This window comes from Ursus americanus, chromosome 34, assembly GCF_024610735.1.
Source record: "Ursus americanus isolate L20-20 chromosome 34, mUrsAme1.1.p, whole genome shotgun sequence".
Classification (NCBI taxonomy): Eukaryota; Metazoa; Chordata; class Mammalia; order Carnivora; family Ursidae; genus Ursus; species Ursus americanus.
The window spans coordinates 25,152,587-25,171,508 of record NC_142160.1 but is presented as its reverse complement, the minus strand read 5'-3'; the positions used below and the strand labels follow the sequence as shown (position 1 = coordinate 25,171,508).

Sequence of the window (18,922 nt, the reverse complement as noted above, 5' to 3'; positions counted from 1 at the left end):
TTTTTCTTTTATTTGTTTTTGACATCCTTTTGTTGGTCTTGTTTGGTTTCGTTGGCATATTTTAGCATTTGAAAATGTAATTTCTATATTAATGCCCTATAGAAGCACCTTCATTTTAGTGATAATAGGATAGCTGCAAATTGAGCAGAAAACATTGGCAGATCTTTTCTTTGTTCCTCGTCTTCCTTCCCTCTAGATGTGTGATATTGGTGACGCATCTAGAGGCAGCTTATCGTCATATGCATACACGCTTATGGTGCTATATTTTCTCCAGCAGAGGAATCCACCAGTCATTCCGGTCCTTCAAGAGGTATTAGTAAAAGAAATTGTGTTTCTCATCTGTAAAGCTGGGTTGCCTTTGAGCCCTCTTCCTTCTCTAATATTCTGTGGTTCTGTAGTTAAATATTTAACTATTTTCCTACAAGTTTTTGTATCAATGCATTAAATTTGTAATCCATACTAATAGTTTAAAAATTAATTTCAGATATACAAAGGTGAAAAGAAACCTGAAATATTTGTTGATGGCTGGAATATTTATTTTTTTGATCAAATAGATGAACTGGTACGTATTTTAAGAGTAAAGATTTTTTTACATCCTTGACTAAAAGTTAGCTGTACTATGCTGTGGTGTAGTGGTCAACAACTATATTATCATTTGTTGTATTTATTTATATTATGATAGTAAAAAACTAGCATATACAGATGTTTCCTTTGAAGTTGAAAACATTTTTATTAAGCCAGGTGAGTTTCCAGGGACTGTATCTGGGATTTCTTTAATGCCTGTCAATTCCAAATGGTTATGTAACTTTGTTCCAAGTGAACAACTATTTGCCAAGTGGTTTTCAGAGTTTGGAAAGACTTTCTTTGAGTTCAAAGATCTAATAACCCAGACATCATCAAGGCTCTTAATATTTATTTCCAGATTCTTCCACAAACGTGCATTTCTGGGGTTTGACATTTAAAACCCTGAGCTCTCCCTATCTCTAAGTCACAGCGTAGAGATTAATAAACTCAAATACATGGTATTTTAAGATGCAAAAGAAAAGTTAAGTAATTATGTTTTTATGTATTTAAGTTCCAGTTAATTAAAATAAGTCCAAACTTACTCCCTAAGATACAAATGAAGATAGATCTTAACACTTTACTATAGAGCATGATATCTCTTGTTCCCTTCTATTTCTAGCCCACCTATTGGCCAGAATATGGGAAAAATACAGAATCTGTTGGGCAGCTATGGTTGGGACTTCTTCGATTCTACACAGAGGAGTTTGATTTTAAAGAACATGTTATTAGCATCAGGAGAAAAAGTCTGCTTACAACTTTTAAGAAACAGTGGACCTCAAAATACATTGTTATTGAAGGTACAAATAAAATAAAACTTAAAATGGAATAGAATATGGAGTTTGAACGGTGAGGGCATTGTTCTTCCTCCCTGCAGAGCTCTTCTAGAACGGCAGGGAGCCACTGGTTGGGATGGGCACCACAGCCTTCCTGTTACTGTCCACATTAGCACACTTGTCTCTTTCCAGCATAAAGATTTATTTTTAAGTGACCCATGTCCTCCTGTGGGGCCTCTCACCAATTCAGAAATCTTTTGACCAGGACACATCTTTGACTTTTGTTGAACACGTACTGGAGAATACGTTTGCAGTAGAGATAAGGCAGCTTCAAAAGAGTGGGACTTTTAACACCTTCCAAATTGAGGATTTGAAGAAGGGGCACTAAGAATGAATTTTCAAGATCCTTACTTGCTCTTTATTCATGAAGGTGTTTACTGATAAGTAATTATATATAAATTTTGACATTTCTTTTGCCCACGCTGAAGCGTGTTCTTCCATTGAGTGCAAAGACCCATGGGCCATATATGTTTGTAGTTGATTGTTTATTTGCAGTTTGTGGGATTTTAATTTTAGGGACAAAGTGGAATTTAAATGCTTAAAACTGAACTGAGAAATGGCTTAAGAATTATTTTGTTGATTTTAATCTTTTAAATTTTTTAAAAATATACTAATTAGTTAAATACTTTGTGTCACCCTAAGTTATGTTTCCGTCATTACTTCTGCCTGTTGGCAGTATTGAAATACTGTGAACATTTATAAAATCAAATTCAGATCACTACGGCTTTAGATAGGGTTTTAACTTTTTAGGATCTCGTATGTCAAAAACATAGAACTTTATCTTAAACCTTTCCATTGTCACAGTGGATTCTTATGGTCTCCAGTTGTTCATATTTTGTTTTTAGTTTTTGAAGTCTCGTTATCTTTTACTTCTGATTTTTACATTACTTTCAGATGAACCATTAGTAATAAGCTAAGTGAGAAAGAAGACTTTTAACCGGCTGTTCTAGAACGGAGGAATTTCTGGGGTGGTTGCGGCAGCAGTGTTTGTAACTGTCCAATAGCTTAATATCGTAGTGTCTCTGCTGCATTAAGCAAACAACCAGAAATACTTCCACATACACACACGTGAAAGTCGCCGGAAGAAAGCATGATCAAACCTACTAGGAAGGTAGTCTTCTGATGGCAGGATAGTTATTAGTGCAGGACAAACTGAGTGAAGGCTCCTATACTCCAGTAACCTGTTCGTGAGTCTGAATCCCGAGTGGTGTGCCCCAGTTATTGTCCATTTAAAAGCATAACAGACAGCCAGCAGGATGCCTCTTTTTACTTATGTACTCCCTTTGTATGTACTGTACACAAGCATTCTTCTTCTTTCTTGATCCCCTAGAAGGGTTTTGGGAGTTTTTTCCTTTGCTTTTCTTCAATGTTTTTAGGCATATATTGGAAATAAATATCTACACATAATATTCAAAGTATGAATTATTATGTATGTATATTAAATCATGTATAAAATAATATTTTAATTTAGAAATAGTACTTTACCTCCATTTATTTCATGAACAAGTTTTATTCAGATCTCAAACCTTTGGCATCAGCATCTTTTCTTTCATCATTCCTACCACTTCTGGGTCATCTAATAAATAATATTCCAGAACACAACATATATACACCTAGCTAAGACTTTGAGATGCAGACCTTTAACATCATGTGGGAGTCCTTTATGAAACTTTCACTAAAAACTGAGGCCAAGTAGCCATTGGCCTGCCACTGACACAGGTGCGTGTGTCTTTTTTTGTCTTCTAAGCATGTTTTATGATCTCCAGGATGACCAAAGTGATCCTTGAAACACCTGTTAGTTAGTAGGGACATCCAGTACCAAAATGTTCTAAATATATTTGTGACCTCTTTATGCTTCCCAGACTAGCACCATTAGACTAATGTGTCCTCTCCAAACAGTATTCTGTTGTTCAAAATGAACCAACTCCTCATAATAGGAAGGAGTCTACACAGATTCAAATATAAAGCAACACCCTCTCTTCTGATGGACACTTTGGAGAAAACAGTTATATTTAGGAATCTATTTTACTCCACTGTATTACACATTTGAAACACAGAGTTAATCCTTGAACAAGAGGTTGAACTGCACAGGTCCACGTACATGTGAATTTTTTTCAATAAATACAGTATAATAAATGTATTTGCTCTTATGATTTTCTTAACATTAGCTTTATTGTAAAAATGCAGTATATAATACATATACAAAATACATATTAATCACTTATGTTACAGGTAAGGCTTCTGGTCAATAGTAGGCTGTTAATAGTTAAGTTTTGGGGGACTCAAAGATCTGCATGGATTTTTGACTGTGGGGGGGGTTGGTGCTTCTATCTGCTACATTGTTCAAGGGGCAACTGTACTTTTATTAATGATAAAGTATGTAACACTTCCTTCTTCTTATATACTCAATGAATAGTGGCATTTCCTGTTTCATTATCTTTTTTGTTCTCATTAATTTTCTTTACTTAGATCCCTTTGATTTGAATCATAATCTTGGAGCTGGATTATCAAGGAAAAGTAAGTTGCTTTGTTTATAAATGTTAATGTGATCCCGATTCCTTTTAATCCATCTAATTGAGCACTTACTTTTTTCTTCTTAGTGACAAATTTTATAATGAAAGCATTTATTAATGGTAGAAGAGTATTTGGTATTCCAGTCAAAGGATTTCCGAAGGACTGCCCCTCAAAAATGGTAAGTGTCCGTTAGAAATACCAAAAATAGCAAAAAAAAAAAAAAACCAAAAAAAAAAAAAGGTGCTTTATTAATTTGTACATATCATACCAGTAACACATACTCTGAAAGTCTGGTGAATCTATCCAAGATAAACAATTGCAATATAAAGTAATTCCTAAAAAACTTTTTTTTAGGGGCTCCTGGGTGGCTCAATCATTAAGCGTCTACCTTCAGCTCAGGGCGTAATCCCAGCATTCTGGGATCGAGCCCCGCAGTAGGCTTCTCCGCTATGAGCCTGCTTCTTCCTCTCCCACTCCCCCTGCTTGTGTTACCTCTCTCGTTGGCTGTCTCTCTGTCAAATAAATAAATAAAATCTTTAAAAAAAAAAAAAAAAACCTTTTTTTAAACATCCCGGTTCTGAGGCCATTTTTATCAGGAGAAAAGGGCAAAAGAGCCAGAAGTGGAGTTTGGGTTGGAAGATGAGTCATTGTGGTGCTGCTGCTGTGCCTTCGTAATGCATTGCTGTTCCACCGGCATTCAGCTCCGTGCCAGCCTCTGCCAAGTCCAGCTTGCACATAGCTAAGGGTCCTCCACCCTCCTCATATAAAGTCTAGATTTTTCAGTCGGCTTGCAGAGTAGTACATCTCTTAATGGGACTCAGAGCGAGACTGCGCTCACTGTGCTAGCAAGCTCACTGGTGTCGTATAACCTGATACTCAAAATCTGTATGGAACAGGACTCATTTAAAAACAAAACAAAATTGCACTATAAATACTCCCTTCAGTGACAGAAAAGGGGATTAGGAACCAGGGGGTTTTTGGTTTTATTTTTTTCCTATATTAATTTTCTTAATCAAGACTTTTTAAATGAACCTTAAGTGTATGGGTGTGTATTCAGCATTGGATCACTTCTCTGCATCTAGTTTTTGCTGGATATGCTATGGCTGTCTTCTACACCAAAGCTTCTGAAACTCGTTCCAACAAATCACCTTGGGAGATTTTGTTAAAAGACAGATTCTGATTCAGGAGATCGGGGTGGGGACCAAGACTTGAATTTCTTACAGGCTCCCAGGTGACGCTGATACCTCTGGTCCTCACCTTAATTTCACTGGCAAGGAGTCCAGATGCTCTTTCCTTTCTTCTGATATTTTTCTCTAGAAGCCACAACAAACAAAGAACAATACATAGCTTCTGTCTTTTCTCTGTATAATCTGTGTAATGCAAATCCTATTCCTCAGTTTATTGGGTTTTAGCCTTTACATTTTATGAGGAAGCGAAGCCTTTGTACGTGACCTCAGCCTCCCCCAAGTCCTGGGGAAGCTGACTCATAGGTATGTGTGATGTTGTTGCGTACAAGTGCCCGGGGAAAACAGGCTCCCTTTGTGGTTAGGGTCAAACCATGGTCTGCATGATGAAAAGGAATAAACCAACATGACTTTAGGTAAAACTGTCCTGAAGTAAACCTCTTAATGGTCTTAGATTTTGGAATTTAACAATATTGTAATCATGAAAAAGAAGATCTCTGATTGATAGCTGGTTAGTTTCTGTGTTTTGATCTCACATTAATAGTTCATATTTTTCTCTATTTATGTTCTGCTAGGAATACTTTTTTGATCCAGAAGTGCTGACTGAAGGAGAGCTGGCCCCAAATGATAGATGTTGCCGAATTTGTGGGAAAATTGGACACTTCATGAAGGACTGTCCTATGAGGAGAAAGTAAGTCACTGTTCGAAAGGGGTGGTTTCCTTTTTACTTTCTTATTGTACCATTTTTTAAATGAGGTTCTATTGTAACAGAAAATAAACTTGTATTAAATCCAGCAGTTCTCAGATAAATGATTTTTCACAATGCAAATGAAGTGATTTAAAACATGCATTTAAGGGCAGATGACCAGACGTCCCCCGGGTGTACAGATAACAGTGTTCCAGGCCTGGTCCCCTTTCCTCATTTTGGTCACTGCCACAGTCACTACTCAGCCCTTTGGTCACCAGCCTCTCCAACAGGGATGGAAGAAGAAACAAGGAAAGTAAAATGGGCTCTTCAGGATGTCAGTTACTCTTCCAGTGCACAGTCACGGGGCTGTACCAGACAGCTATAGTTTATTGCCAGATAGGACCCTTCACTTGTACGCAGTTTAACCCTTAATGACTGCCGTGGTGACCCACTCACTTTGGTCACCATGCTTGCTTCTGGTGATGTTTGCGGGAGGCGGGGCTGGGGTGGGGGGAGCAGTGTTGGTTGCTTGCTTGGGACATACTGTTGTTTTGGATGGTGTGGTGGTCCTAACTGGACAATAATACTCTCACTTAAAAACATGCTCTTAAAATAAGGCACCATCTGGAATGTGAAGCTCTTATTTAGTACTTTGGTTTTGTGTTCAAATAATGGTCACTGATCATGTGGAGCAAGAAAGAAACGTTGTTAACATTTTAAGAATATAAATCTCCTTAACAACCCTTGTTCCCTTGTGAACTGAGAGTTCCACTTCTCAAATTTCTAGTGCCTAGTAAAGAATGGGCCACAGAGTTGCAAGAAATCACCCCAAGGATCATTGGAGTTTCATTACATCCATATCACAGTAGGTACCGGACCAAGGAGTTCCACTAACTGCCAACACTGCTTTTATGGCACTAGAGTAGTTGTGAAAATCAAAAAGAAAAACTGTACCATCGCCCTGACGTTGCTTCTTGAAAGAGGAGACGGAATTAAATTTGTTAAATTCTTGTTTTTCCCTTTGATACGTTCTATCTCTGGTTATCTCCCAAACCTGGAGCGCCCTTAATATCTTGTCAGGTTTCTGCTTCGATTTTTCCTACCAGTGTTATATCATCTTCTAGAGTGAGGCGACGGCGTGATCAAGAAGATACCCTGAACCAAAGATACCCTGAGAACAAAGAGAAGAGAAGCAAAGAGGACAAAGAAATTCAGAACAAGTACACAGAGAGGGAGGTGTCAACAAAAGAAGATAAGCCCATGCAGTGCACACCTCAGAAAGCCAAGCCAGTGAGGGCAGCTGTCGACGTGGGCAGAGAGAAAATTCTCAGGCCACCGGTGGAGAAATGGAAGAGACAGGATGACAAAGACTTAAGAGAAAAACGTTGTTTTATTTGTGGAAGAGAAGGGCACATTAAAAAGGAATGCCCCCAATTTAAAGGCTCTCCAGGTATGGATACCAGTCATACCTCGATGTTTGCACTCAGATCTCAAGGGAAATCTCTTTTTTAGAGTTTAGAGTTCTTTACTGTTTTAGTTATATTTATTTCTTTAACAAATTGACTTACTGAAAAAGATTTTAAGAAAGTGAACCCACCCCCTTTAATTCAGACCCTCTTATATGTCTTAAACTTACTCCCAGTTTCATCGAGAGGCTTATAGAAGTCATTTGGTTGACTTTTCTAAGATTATCAATGAATGGAAAACCCACTCATCCCCAGTGCCTATAAAATGTAGCCTATGTGACCAGAAAATAAGCTGTCACTTGAGCTTCACTTCTCGGTATGTGCACTTTTGAAACTGAAGCACTGGCCACGGGGAAGGCATAGCTAAATTATCTCAGGACACCAAGCTGTGTATAGTGAGCCACTTGTACTTCTATTTAAATATGTACATGCACCTGCCTAGACAAGGGACCAGAAGGAACTCTGTGACACAGTTATGGTGGTTCTAACTGCAGAAGAGAATTATGGGGTACATAAGAGTACATTAATAGTTTCCGATGAAGAAAAATACATTATCAGTCCATAGTTGAATATCATCCGTACATCCCGTCCCCCGGAGCTGTTGGGCCTGCATTGACCCTTTCTATCAAATGGGTGAAGTGTCCGCTGTGGGCACCTTTCTAACAGACTGTTAAGCGTGAAGGTACCTTCTGTGTGTGTAGTAAGTTAGGACTTACAAAGCAGTTTATACGCTTTCATGTTGTTTCTCAGAACAAACCTGTGAGAGTGGACGGACTTTGATGGGCATAGAAAAGAAACCCGGGGAAGTCATTTTTTAGATTAAAGTAGGAACCTCGCCTGTTCCTGTCCTCAACTGTGTATGTGTATGGATGGTGTAAGAGCATCAGCACTGATGACAAGTCCCTTAAAACTCTCTGCCGTTCATCGTTCCTGGAATACTAGTACCTCTCTTCCATTTTATTATATCATAGCAGCAATATAGTGTCTCTTTTTTTAAAGACAAAATTTTTAGAGCACTTACTCTTATTTTTTTTTTTAAAAAAAAGGAGCTTTATATGGAATGAAGTATATTTTTTAATTATTTAATTATTGGTTTTAAAATAGGACTTCAGTGTTTATGGAAGATACAGTTTGCCCTACTTCTAAGGGACTCGGACAAATGTAAATTCAAACTTTTTTTACCCTAACATGGGACATAGACCAGATCTTTTATGATTATAAGAGGAATATATATTTAAGAGAAATTAAAATAATAGCCAGAGCTAACATTCACGGAGTGCTTACTATGAGTCAGGCACTATATTTTAAGTACTTTACGTGGGCAGTCTCATCTAATTTTCTCCCCAGCCCCATGAGATGGTGTATTGATAATCCCAGTTGACAGATGAGGAAACTGGAAATAGTATAGATCAGATATAATGAAGTTTCACCAAAGTAATTTTTGTAGACCCTTCCGAAGAACTGGCGGTCTGTGTATACTAGTAGCACGAAGCACGTTATCATGGCATTCCTCTTCGGCACAGCACAGCGGTGAAGGGAGGCCCCTGCATTCCCCCAGCTTCGATGGATTTCTTCCTCCTAGCTGGTAGCAAGGTTTCAGTTGTCTACAAGTGAAGCTCTCAAAACAGAGCAGTGCTTCTGGAAGGCTGCAGGGGCAGCAGCAAATCAAGGAGAGCCAGTGGGATCTTGGGGCAGAAGGCTGGGTATTATCAAACCTAAGGAAAAGCACTAGAATCTTGGATTCCTCAGAGTGCAGTATTTACACATTAAATCAAGTAGTCACTGTATTCTAAAAGTACAATAGGAAAGGAAGAGTGGGGCTAGAGTATGGGGCGTTTCCTCCAGTACTCAGTTGCTTCTTCCTATCAAAAAATTATGCTGCCCCCTCTCATTTCTTCAAATATGTTATTATTTTGTCCACACAATATACTGAGTGGAGCTTCTGTCCTACCCACAGAAAATTGTTCTGTGGAAGTTTGAAAACAGGGCTACTGCTTTCATTTTGAAGTGAGAACAAAATGCCGATTTTTCCTCAGGTATCTCTAAATCAGATTGTGTATTCGGATCCCCTTCTTCACCTAGCCCCTTGAGACCAGCTGGCACATTTGCTCAGGTAAACCTGGCTCATGCCTGAGCAAGAAGCCCTTGGGTCATCTCTCTGTTCAGCGAACACTTACTGAGTGCTAGCAGCTCTGCGCCAGGCCCTCAGCGAGGTGCTGGGCAGCCCGGGCCTGCCCTCCTTCCTAGGCTAACCCGCCTGGCTCCTCCCTCTGCCCTCAGTGCGGCCTGTGGTGAGGCTTGCTATGCTCCCGGATGGCAGGGCGTGCTTTCAGGATTCCTGAGTCTCTGTCTTGCTTTTCAATTAACTTGCAAAGTTCTGCCTTCCACGTGCCTAATTTTGGCCCTCCTTGGATGTGGGTACAGTTTTAAGGCTGTTTTCAAATGCTATTCCTTTCGATTTTGTAAACCAGTCTATTTCATTTTTTAGGCAGTGCTTTTACATGAAGACAAAAAGAAACAAAAAACAACTATATTTTTGAGTCCCCAGTCAGGTATGTGGGTTTTAAAAAAACAAATGTGTATTATTTTATTTACTGCATAGTTTACCACATGCCTTTCGAGATGATTCCTTTGAGTAAGGGGTTTTAACAGGGACTGGACATCAGAAACACTCAGGGAACTTTTAAAAATACAGCTGCCCTGCCCCCACCTTTACTTCCTAAATCTGATTCTTCCGTGGTTAGGCTTGGGCCTGCATATCTTGTAAGTGTTCTAAGGTGATTCCTATACCATCTACCATCCCTGAGTAGGAACCATAGTCTTTAATTATTTGTTCCTCTTTCACACCTTTTCTTTCTGCTTTGAAATTGCCACTGTCTTGTCAGCAGTGTATTCTCCTCATGAGACTATTTGCCATGCACCGAAGTAAGGAAAGAAAGTCATTGTTGGCCTAAACTCCACTCTCTGTCTCTTCCTTCAACAAGTACTTACTAAGCCACCACTGCCCCCGGCCAGCCCCAAGTGCGGGGTATGAGCCTACACGCTGGCGATACAGCACTGAACCAGCAAAGCCCCTGCTCTCATTCACTCTACATTCTTGTCAGAAGAGATACGTAAGCATTTCTGATGGCACCATGTGCTGAGAAATACAAAGCAGGAAAAGGGAATCATTTAAGTACTTCATTTAAGTAACATTTATGCAAAGAAATCAAGGAAGGGACAAGTCAGGGGAAGTTGGAGTTAGACCGTTAACGACAGAACTAAAAACCACTATTGTCCCCCTGGCATCACTGAGTGGCAAGAGCAGGGAGGAGGGGTGGTAGGAGGTGAGGTCAGGGTGGATGGCTGTGGATCATGAGGCGCCTTGAGCACTGGCCAGGTTGGATTTCTTTCTGTGTGAGATGGACGGCTGTTGAAGGGTTTGGAGCAAAGGAGGTATACTCTGAATTCTGTGGCAGAAGGTTCCTTACGGTTGCTGTGAGGAGGTGAGGGTGGCAACAGACCCATGAGGAGGCTCCTGCTAGAGCTCGGGGGAGGAATGGTGCCGGCTTACACTCGGGCGGGAGCAGTGGGAAACGGGAGGACTGGTCACGGTACCAACGTGGGTTGTCACCGGGTTGGATGACGACATAGCACAAAAAATGAACCCGAGATGACACTACAGTTTTAGGCCTGAGCAACTGGAAGAATGGAAGTGGAATTTCCTGTACTGAGAAAGACCAAGGAAGAGCAGATTTCAGGAGGAAAGAGAGTCCAGTTGTAGCCTTGTCGGTTGAAGAGACTGCTAGATGTCCGGGTAGAGATGCCGGGAAGCTAGCGCGATGTAGGAGCTAGGTGTTCAGAGCAGAGGTCCAGGCTGAAGATTGAGATTTGAGTATTTTCAGTTTAAAGATAGTGTTTGTGGCCTGGGTAGGAATGGGACCACCTCGAAAGTAATGCAGAAAGAAAAGAGAAGAACATTTAAAGACTCAAAATAAATAAAGAAGACAGACAGAAGATGGTCAGTGAGGAAGCAGAGTGGTGAGAGAGCTGGCCATGGGGACAAGGGGCCTCAGAGAGGGCTTGACCATTCGTGGGAATCGCCGCTGCAAAGTCGGGTGTGGTGTAGACTGCACTGTAAGCGTTGCATTTGGCAGTGCTCAAGTCACTAGTGACTCTGAAAAGAGCTGTCCCTCTGGAGTGGAGGGGACAGAAACCTGACTGCAGGGCTTTCGGGCGAGAAGTGCTAGAAGAGGAATTGTGGGCAACCGAACCTCACACCATCCCCATCTGGCCCACAGGCCTGTGGACAGAAGTTCAGAGCGAGGCGAAACCGGGAGGTTCTGCCCTTCTCTGGTGTTGCAAGAACGCTTTTGAGTCAGGAAAGGGAAGGGAAACTTGAGAGGGAAAAGGAAAAACAAAGTGAGGAACTTTTTCAGCTTTTTTTAGTAAGAAGGGATGAAACTCTAAACTCAATAACAAGTATTCTGAGTTCTGGCCTGCAGACACCCTTAGTAACTTTGCTTAGTTCGTCTCTCTCTCTCTTATCTTATTCAATAAAGTAGGGTTAAAGAAGGGAAATTATATAAGCAAATAGAGCATGTGTAGTCTTTTTAACTTGATTGTACAGTTTATGAGGAAAGTTTCTGCAATTTTAAAACTTCATTGATACAACCTGACATTTTTGTATGTAGTGTAAAGCAAACCCACATATTTTAGGATCAGCTTGTACATGTTGTCTGTTATTGCTGATGTGCAAACACTGTTTGTTTTTAGCTCAGAGAGATGCTGTGTTGGTTAGAGTGTGAAGAGACCAGCTGTCTCTGCCATCAGTTACTGAGAAATAGCACTCCCAGCCCCTGGGCAGCCTTGTAGGCCCCGCGGTAGAGAGAGCGCTCCCTGCCTTCACCAGCCCCGTCGGACATAAGCCAGGGCACAGTGATCTCACCCTGGGAAAGCTCCGAAAGCTCCCAGCAAGGAATGTTTGGTTGTCTCTACTCCGAATGATGTTAACAAGAGAAAAATAAATGGAATTGTTCAATTATTTAGCACTTCCGTTTCTGTCAGTATGGAGATGAAGTCTCTCAAGTATATACATTAATCTGAATAGGAATAGGCGTTTATTTTGATGCTATGTGAATTCCAGGGATTTTTTTTAACGATTGGTGAAAACATTTAAAGTGGCACCAGATCTCTTAACAATTACGATTTAAGAGGCATGGGCATTAGGATGGTATAGAGTGAGGTCAGATGATTCAAAGAGAATGAACCAGAAATCTTCAGAGAAGTACCACCCTTACCTAGAGAGGGAACCGTGGCCATAAGGGTAAAGACGCAGGAGGCTCTATGAGAAAATGCAGGAGCAGCTGTTTCCTGGGAAGATGTCATTGTTCTCAGTAGAATGCATGGACTGGATGGATGTAAAAACAAGAAAAGGTCTAGTGAGAAAACCCCCCAAATCCAATAGAAGTGAAATGGGACAGGGGCCCTGTCGTGAGACGATTTGATTGCCAGCGAGAGCGACCATGAAAGACAGAGGAGGAGGCTGACCCGCCGCCTCTGAAAGCCCAGTACAGGAAACAGACTCTCCAGCACAGTGTCTTCCCTTAGACCCTCCGAGCGGTTGAGGGTCACACAGTTACCGTATGTAAACAAGCCAAGAGAGTGTTGTTTTTACAAGCTACAGCCTTGAACAGATTTTTCCAGAACATTAGGCAGAGGAAAAGTACCGATCCTTGCTGAGTCGAGATGTTCCTTTTACCAAGGGTAGGGCGTGGAAGAACATGGCCTCTGCCGTCAGGTTCAGGATGCGATTTCTAGCTCTGTGATCTTGCAAAACCTGCTTAGACGCCGCTTGACTCAGTTTCCTCATCTGTTACAAAGGGATAATAATACCTGGCTTGTAGGGATGTTGAGAAATCCAGGTAAAAGCACTTAGAACGGCACGTGCACGTCGCAGCAGAGCAGGGGTTTGTAGGCGTGGTGACGCATTGATATTCCTGCACGGCGTCCGTCGGCGCGGCTCCTGCTAAAGGCTTTACACGTCTTGAAAGGAGAAATTTATTACAATTTTCTGAAATTTTTTTTGTAAGTGGGGGAAGAATACAGATGTTGGGCATCTGGACATACACCTGGAAATGGCATTACCAATTGACAATAGATTTCTGTAATTGTCTTCTGCGTCAAAGACTGACCTATTTATAAATATTTTCAACAACTGTAAAACTTAAAGCTTGAATTTACTACAGAAGAAAAATTATTACAATAAACATACCTACTTTATACCAGAAAAAAAAAAAAAAGAAAACATTTATGGGTGGTTAAAATCAGATCTTAAACTCCTCAATCAACAACTGTTAAGACTTGTCAGATTTATCCACAATAAATTTACCAAAATTGTCTATATTATAAATCTGAAATATGTCTCAACTGAGGTAGTATTAAATTTCCCCAGAGCTCTTTTCCACGGTACTAAATACTGTGACATACGGGTGGTTTCCTGTTGGTAGGACAGCCCCTGCTCTCTCCCAATAGCTATATTGACCTCAGGCAAGAGACCTGCTTTCTCTGAGCTCCAGATGTCTCTTCTAGAGAAAGACGGTAGCCCCATTTATCTCATCAGACCCTGAGATTAAAGCATCCAGCCCATAATAAGCCAGGTTCTCTTTCTTGGTATCTCCTACTCCATTCCTTTCTACTGGGCTGCATATAGTCCTTAACTTCCAAATGGGAGAGTAGTGAATAGAAGATTCCATGAACTTCCTTGTTCTTCATTGTGACTCCTTTCCCCCTCATACACAGAGCTGACACAGTGCCTTAGATGTTCAGTGAGTTTTACTCACTAGTGGTATATTCATTTTGAAAGAATAAAGAAGACCAAGTGGGAGGATGGTCAAGAATAAGGTCTTTCAAGTCAGACATACTTGAGTTTGAAATACAGCCCAACTATCTGCTGGCTTTTCAACCTCTGTCAAGTTACCGAACCTCTCTGTGCCTCTGTGTCCTTATCAATAAATTGGGGCTGACACCTCACAGGAGAATTATAAGGATTAATTTCCTATACATAAAGCCCTTTTCACAGCATCTGGCTCATATTGTCCCTCAGCAAATTATCACCGCCTTGTTACTGGTGTCAACAGTCTCCTGCCTCAATGTTACTTCCCTCCTCTAACTAATGGGACAAATATATCATGGAAATTCGTAACAAAACAGGAGTATGTGGAGGGTGTAGACCATAGTCAACTGGTTTTCATGCATCAATTTAAGTACTCTGGTTTACATAATAACAATTGATTCAGAATGAGAATCTCAAAAAAAACCATGTCTGTCTTTTCGTTTATTCCATTTTAATCTCACAGTTTGAAATCCTAAAACCTGGAGATGTTGTAAGAGATTGATGGTATCTTTACCCCGCCCCGCCCCCCGTGATGATATATATATACTATTACAGTTTTTTTCCTTGACCAGAATTTAAAAGCCTAACAAATTTTAAAAGAAAAAAAAAAGATCTTTATAATAGTAAATTTAAAATAACAGAAATAGGGGTGCCTGGTTGGCTCAGTTGGTAGAATATGCAACTCTCGATCTCAGGGTTGTGAGTTCAAGCCCCATATTGGGTGTAGAGATTACTTAAAATCTTTAGTGAAATAAAATAGCAGAAGTACCTTTTTAAACAATATGGGGAGACCTTGTTATCAGTGAGTACAGATCATTCTTTTTGATACCCTTCTTGATATTACTGTATATGAACATACCATTATTTATTTAATCATTCCTTATTAATGGACTAGCTACTTTCAAATATTTGGTATATCAGTGTCCTCTAAAACCTTTTTTGCTCTCATGTTCTTCCCCCAAAATGTAGAAAGCCCATATATCTTGTATATTTTTAAGTTGATATCTAAATTCATCAAAATTGCAAAGCATATAATTCCTGAGGGTATTTTTTTAAATAAATGTTGATATTTTAAAATAAAACTTATTAGCCTTAACCATATCAAATGAAATTAATATATCACTGCTTTTTCATACATGCTACCATTCATTTACAGCTCCTTAACAGGCAGAAATTTTACATCATCTTACTTTCCTCCTTGAGTTCCTTTGGTTTACTTCCATCTTAAGGTGGTATATTTTTATCATATATATTTCAAACATTTTAGGGGCGCCTGGCTGGCTTAGTGGGTAGAACATGCGACTCTTGATCTCAGGGTTGTAAGTTCAAGCCCCACTTTGGGTATAGAGATTCCTTAAAAATAAAATCTTAAAAAAAGAAAAAAGATTCAAATTCAAGCATTTTATTGATCAGCCTGTCTTTCTTATCTGCAACAAAAATATTTATGTAAATTGGATTTTTTAAGCTTTTTATCAAAATGTAAAAATTTTTCTAAATTTGTTTTTGCATTAGAATATATAATTGAGCAAAACAGATGTTACAATTTTTCATTAAAAATTAGTGGAAAAGATTTTTCTTTTTATGTTTACATACTGAAAATGACTGCCATTTAATGAAATAGATGGGATTTTCCCCTTGCAATCACATATTTTTGGATCAATAGTACAGGAATGAAACAGTGTTCCTTATCATTTTTTTTTTAAGATTTTATTTATTTATTTGACAGAGAGACAGCCAGCGAGAGAGGGAACGCAGGCAGGAGGGGAGTGGGACAGGAAGAAGCAGGCTCCCAGTGGATGAGCCTGATGTGGGGCTCGATCCCAGGACTCTGGGATCACACCCTGAGCCAAAGGCAGACGCTTAAGGACTGAGCCACCCAGGCGCCCCTCCTTATCATTTCTATCCCAAATCTTTTTTGTTTTTATAGTTGGTAAACATCAAGAAACCCCCGTAGTCTTTATGATAGCATATTAAAAACAATAGATATCCTTACTTTGGGAATGGAAGATGTATTACAACAGTGTTACTCACTGTTTGCCATTCCTTTTTAAACTAAATGACCAAAAATCACATAGTAACGTATCATCAGGAATTATTTGTGATGAACACCAGCTATCAGTGTAATTTTACGAAAGCTAAAATTTGGGGATTTTTCTTAGATACCAGCATTTCGTTTGTCTCCCTGCCTCCTCAGGTCTTTTCCCAGAGCCATATACCACATTAAGATTTGGATGAGTAGGAAACATGCCTCTCTTTTATAAAATAGGAGAAGGACTGTGATAGGAAGACTGGTGTGCCTCCTGAGAACCAGCCCAAAACCTTGGCCACAGAGGCATTCTCAGAAAGAATCCAGGTAGCCATGAGGCACCACAGTCAAGTCCCTTAAAGCTCCCAGCCCACTCACCGTGTTCAGTTGGCTCAGGAATACATGTCCCCAAGTTTGAAGACCGCTGTTAGGTCAAACACAATCAGGCATATTTGCCTAGTTATTTCCTCAGGATAAATTCCTAGTCAGTAGAATAATAGGTTAAAAAGTACGCACCTTGTGACAATGATCCCGGCAATGCCAAAAGGGGATTGCAGACCACCTCAGAGAGTCCGTGACTGCCCGTTTCCCAAACCCTCACTTCATGGGAGTAGTCTTTTGCCCATCGGCTTGTATTCTCCGTTGAAGTCTCCTGTTTTTTTCATATGTTTTCATCTGTATTTCTTCATGTTTCTATCTTTGTTTTTTTTTTTTTTTTTAGATTTTTTTTTTAATTTATTTATTCAACAGAGATAGAGACAGCCAGCGAGAGAGGGAACACAAGCAGGGGGAGTGGGAGAGGAAGAAGCAGGCTCATAGCGGAGGAGCCTGATGTGGGGCTCGATCCCGCAACGCCGGGATCATGCCCTGAGCCGAAGGCAGACGCTTAACCGCTGTGCCACCCAGGCGCCCCCTATCTTTGTATTTTTAAATTAGGGTAGTCATCTTTGTTTTTAGCTCTTTCTACGTAGAAATCCATTCGTGCTTTGTCAAATGTGTTCTGTCCTCCATCGCCACCACTCCAGTTTACTATTCTTTCAGCCTCATGTATGATTTGTTTTGCCACATAGGCAGTTTGTTGCTTGTCTGCTTTAGTATTTCCATCTAGCTAACTTTTAGGTGATTTCAAGTCGTGCTTACAGAGTTTTATAAATGCCATGTTCTTCCCCCAGATTACATAGAAGTTCATCCATGTTTTATTTCTAGTGGGTTTACTTTTTTACATGCACCTTTTTACATGAAATTTCTTCAGGTATGATGAAATTTATTTCTTTACATGGGGGATGTAGTAATAAGACTATTAGTACCATTCTTAGAAAAAAGTGGTTTCCTGACATGTTGGGAAAAATATAAAGATACAGATATAACTCATCTACTAGAGTACTGACCTTATTTTTTTTCTCATTTTCTTCTCAATCTTTTTCCAATAAAAGATCATTAAGATGGTCGAAGTCCCCTTTGACTGCCATTCCAGACCCATTCCATCCTTCGTGTCCCCTCCAGCCCGGAGGCATCTGTTATTATGAGTTCAGATGTTCTTCCAGTTCTTTTTTTAAACTCACATATGTACCCTTTGACGTATGTATCCTTGGTGAATTTTTTAATTTAAATGATGTATTATACTGTATAATAAGAATGTTCTACACCCTGCTTTTTCATATCTATTTAATGAAGTGATTTTGAAATTTATATATATTGCTATATAGAGATTTAATTTTCTTTTCAGTATTCCATCTGTGAATACAGAATATATTATCCATTACTTAGCACATGAGCATTTAAATTGCATTTGTTTTTTTGCTATTATAAACAGTGCTGTAGTGAACATTCTTGTCTGACTCTCCTTGAGCAAGTATGAGAGATTCTATAGTTTGTGTATCTAGAAGTGAAACTATTAAGTCATAGCATATGTGCATTTTCAACTCAGATTATTATCAAGTTATTGGTTGAAATAATTGCCACTCCCACCAGTAGTGTTTATTTTTGCAAATTTGATGGGTGAAAAATACCTTGGTATTATTCTAATGTAAATTTTCTTGACTCTGGTGATGCTGTTATATGTTTATTAGCCAGTTGGAGTTACTCTTCTATGAATTCCCTGTTCATATTATTTGCCCATTTTATATATTTGTTGACTAGTTGGGAGTTCTGTAAAATCCCTATTCCTATCGTTTTGTCTGTTTTCCTGTTGCATTATCATCATTTCCTTATTAATTTGTAAGTATTCTTCATTTATTCTGAATACTATTCCTTTCTTATATACATTCCAGATACCTTCCTCTAGTATATCTTGTCTTCCAACTTGTGTTTGTCGCCCCTCCGAAGTTTTAAATTTTGAGATAATCAGTGATGGATTGTCCATGGTTAGTTTTTATGGTCACGTAGCTCAGTGATTTTAGGGTCATCTCTAAGAAATTCTTCCCTGAGTTCATAAAGATGTCCATCTATAGTTTCTTCTAATAGCTTTAAAACTTTATTTTTTTCTGTTTAGATCTTTAGCCCATCTGGACTGTGTGTAAAGTACGAGGTGTAGTGATCTAAACTTTTTATCCCTGGAATGATGAGTCTGTCCTCAATACTTTGGGCAGCTCAGAATATCAAAGATTTGTTGCCTGGAGACCAGTCGAGGCTCTAGGGTGTCAGGAGAGTGCTTTGCTGTTTCCTGACAGCACTCATTTCTCACTGTGAATTGACTTTCTAGATGCTCTGCTTTGAAAGGTTTGCTTCCTTATTCTAGAAAATAAGTTTCTATTTGTATACTTAATATGTTTCC

At 39.5% G+C, this 18,922-nt stretch overlaps 1 protein-coding gene across 9 annotated transcripts in view; it reads left to right on the top strand.

Moving 5' to 3' along the window:
* The window catches only part of TUT7 (terminal uridylyl transferase 7), a 62,753-nt gene that overhangs the window by 41,079 nt on the left and 2,752 nt on the right, over positions 1 to 18,922 (top strand). For 4 of the 9 annotated variants that reach the window (XM_045780931.2, XM_045780933.2, XM_045780932.2 and 1 more), the window contains exons 20-28: positions 197 to 310; positions 485 to 562; positions 1,184 to 1,361; positions 3,867 to 3,914; positions 3,998 to 4,089; positions 5,671 to 5,786; positions 6,908 to 7,233; positions 9,286 to 9,362; positions 9,738 to 9,801. In XM_045780931.2, coding sequence (XP_045636887.2) covers positions 197 to 310; positions 485 to 562; positions 1,184 to 1,361; positions 3,867 to 3,914; positions 3,998 to 4,089; positions 5,671 to 5,786; positions 6,908 to 7,233; positions 9,286 to 9,362; positions 9,738 to 9,801 — 1,093 coding nt within the window. Of the gene's footprint in view, positions 1 to 196; positions 311 to 484; positions 563 to 1,183; positions 1,362 to 3,866; positions 3,915 to 3,997; positions 4,090 to 5,670; positions 5,787 to 6,907; positions 7,234 to 9,285; positions 9,363 to 9,737; positions 9,802 to 17,582; positions 17,728 to 18,922 lie in introns of all 9 variants that reach the window. The other 5 variants (XR_006776733.2, XR_015722867.1, XR_015722868.1 and 2 more) reach the window with 5 other exon arrangements.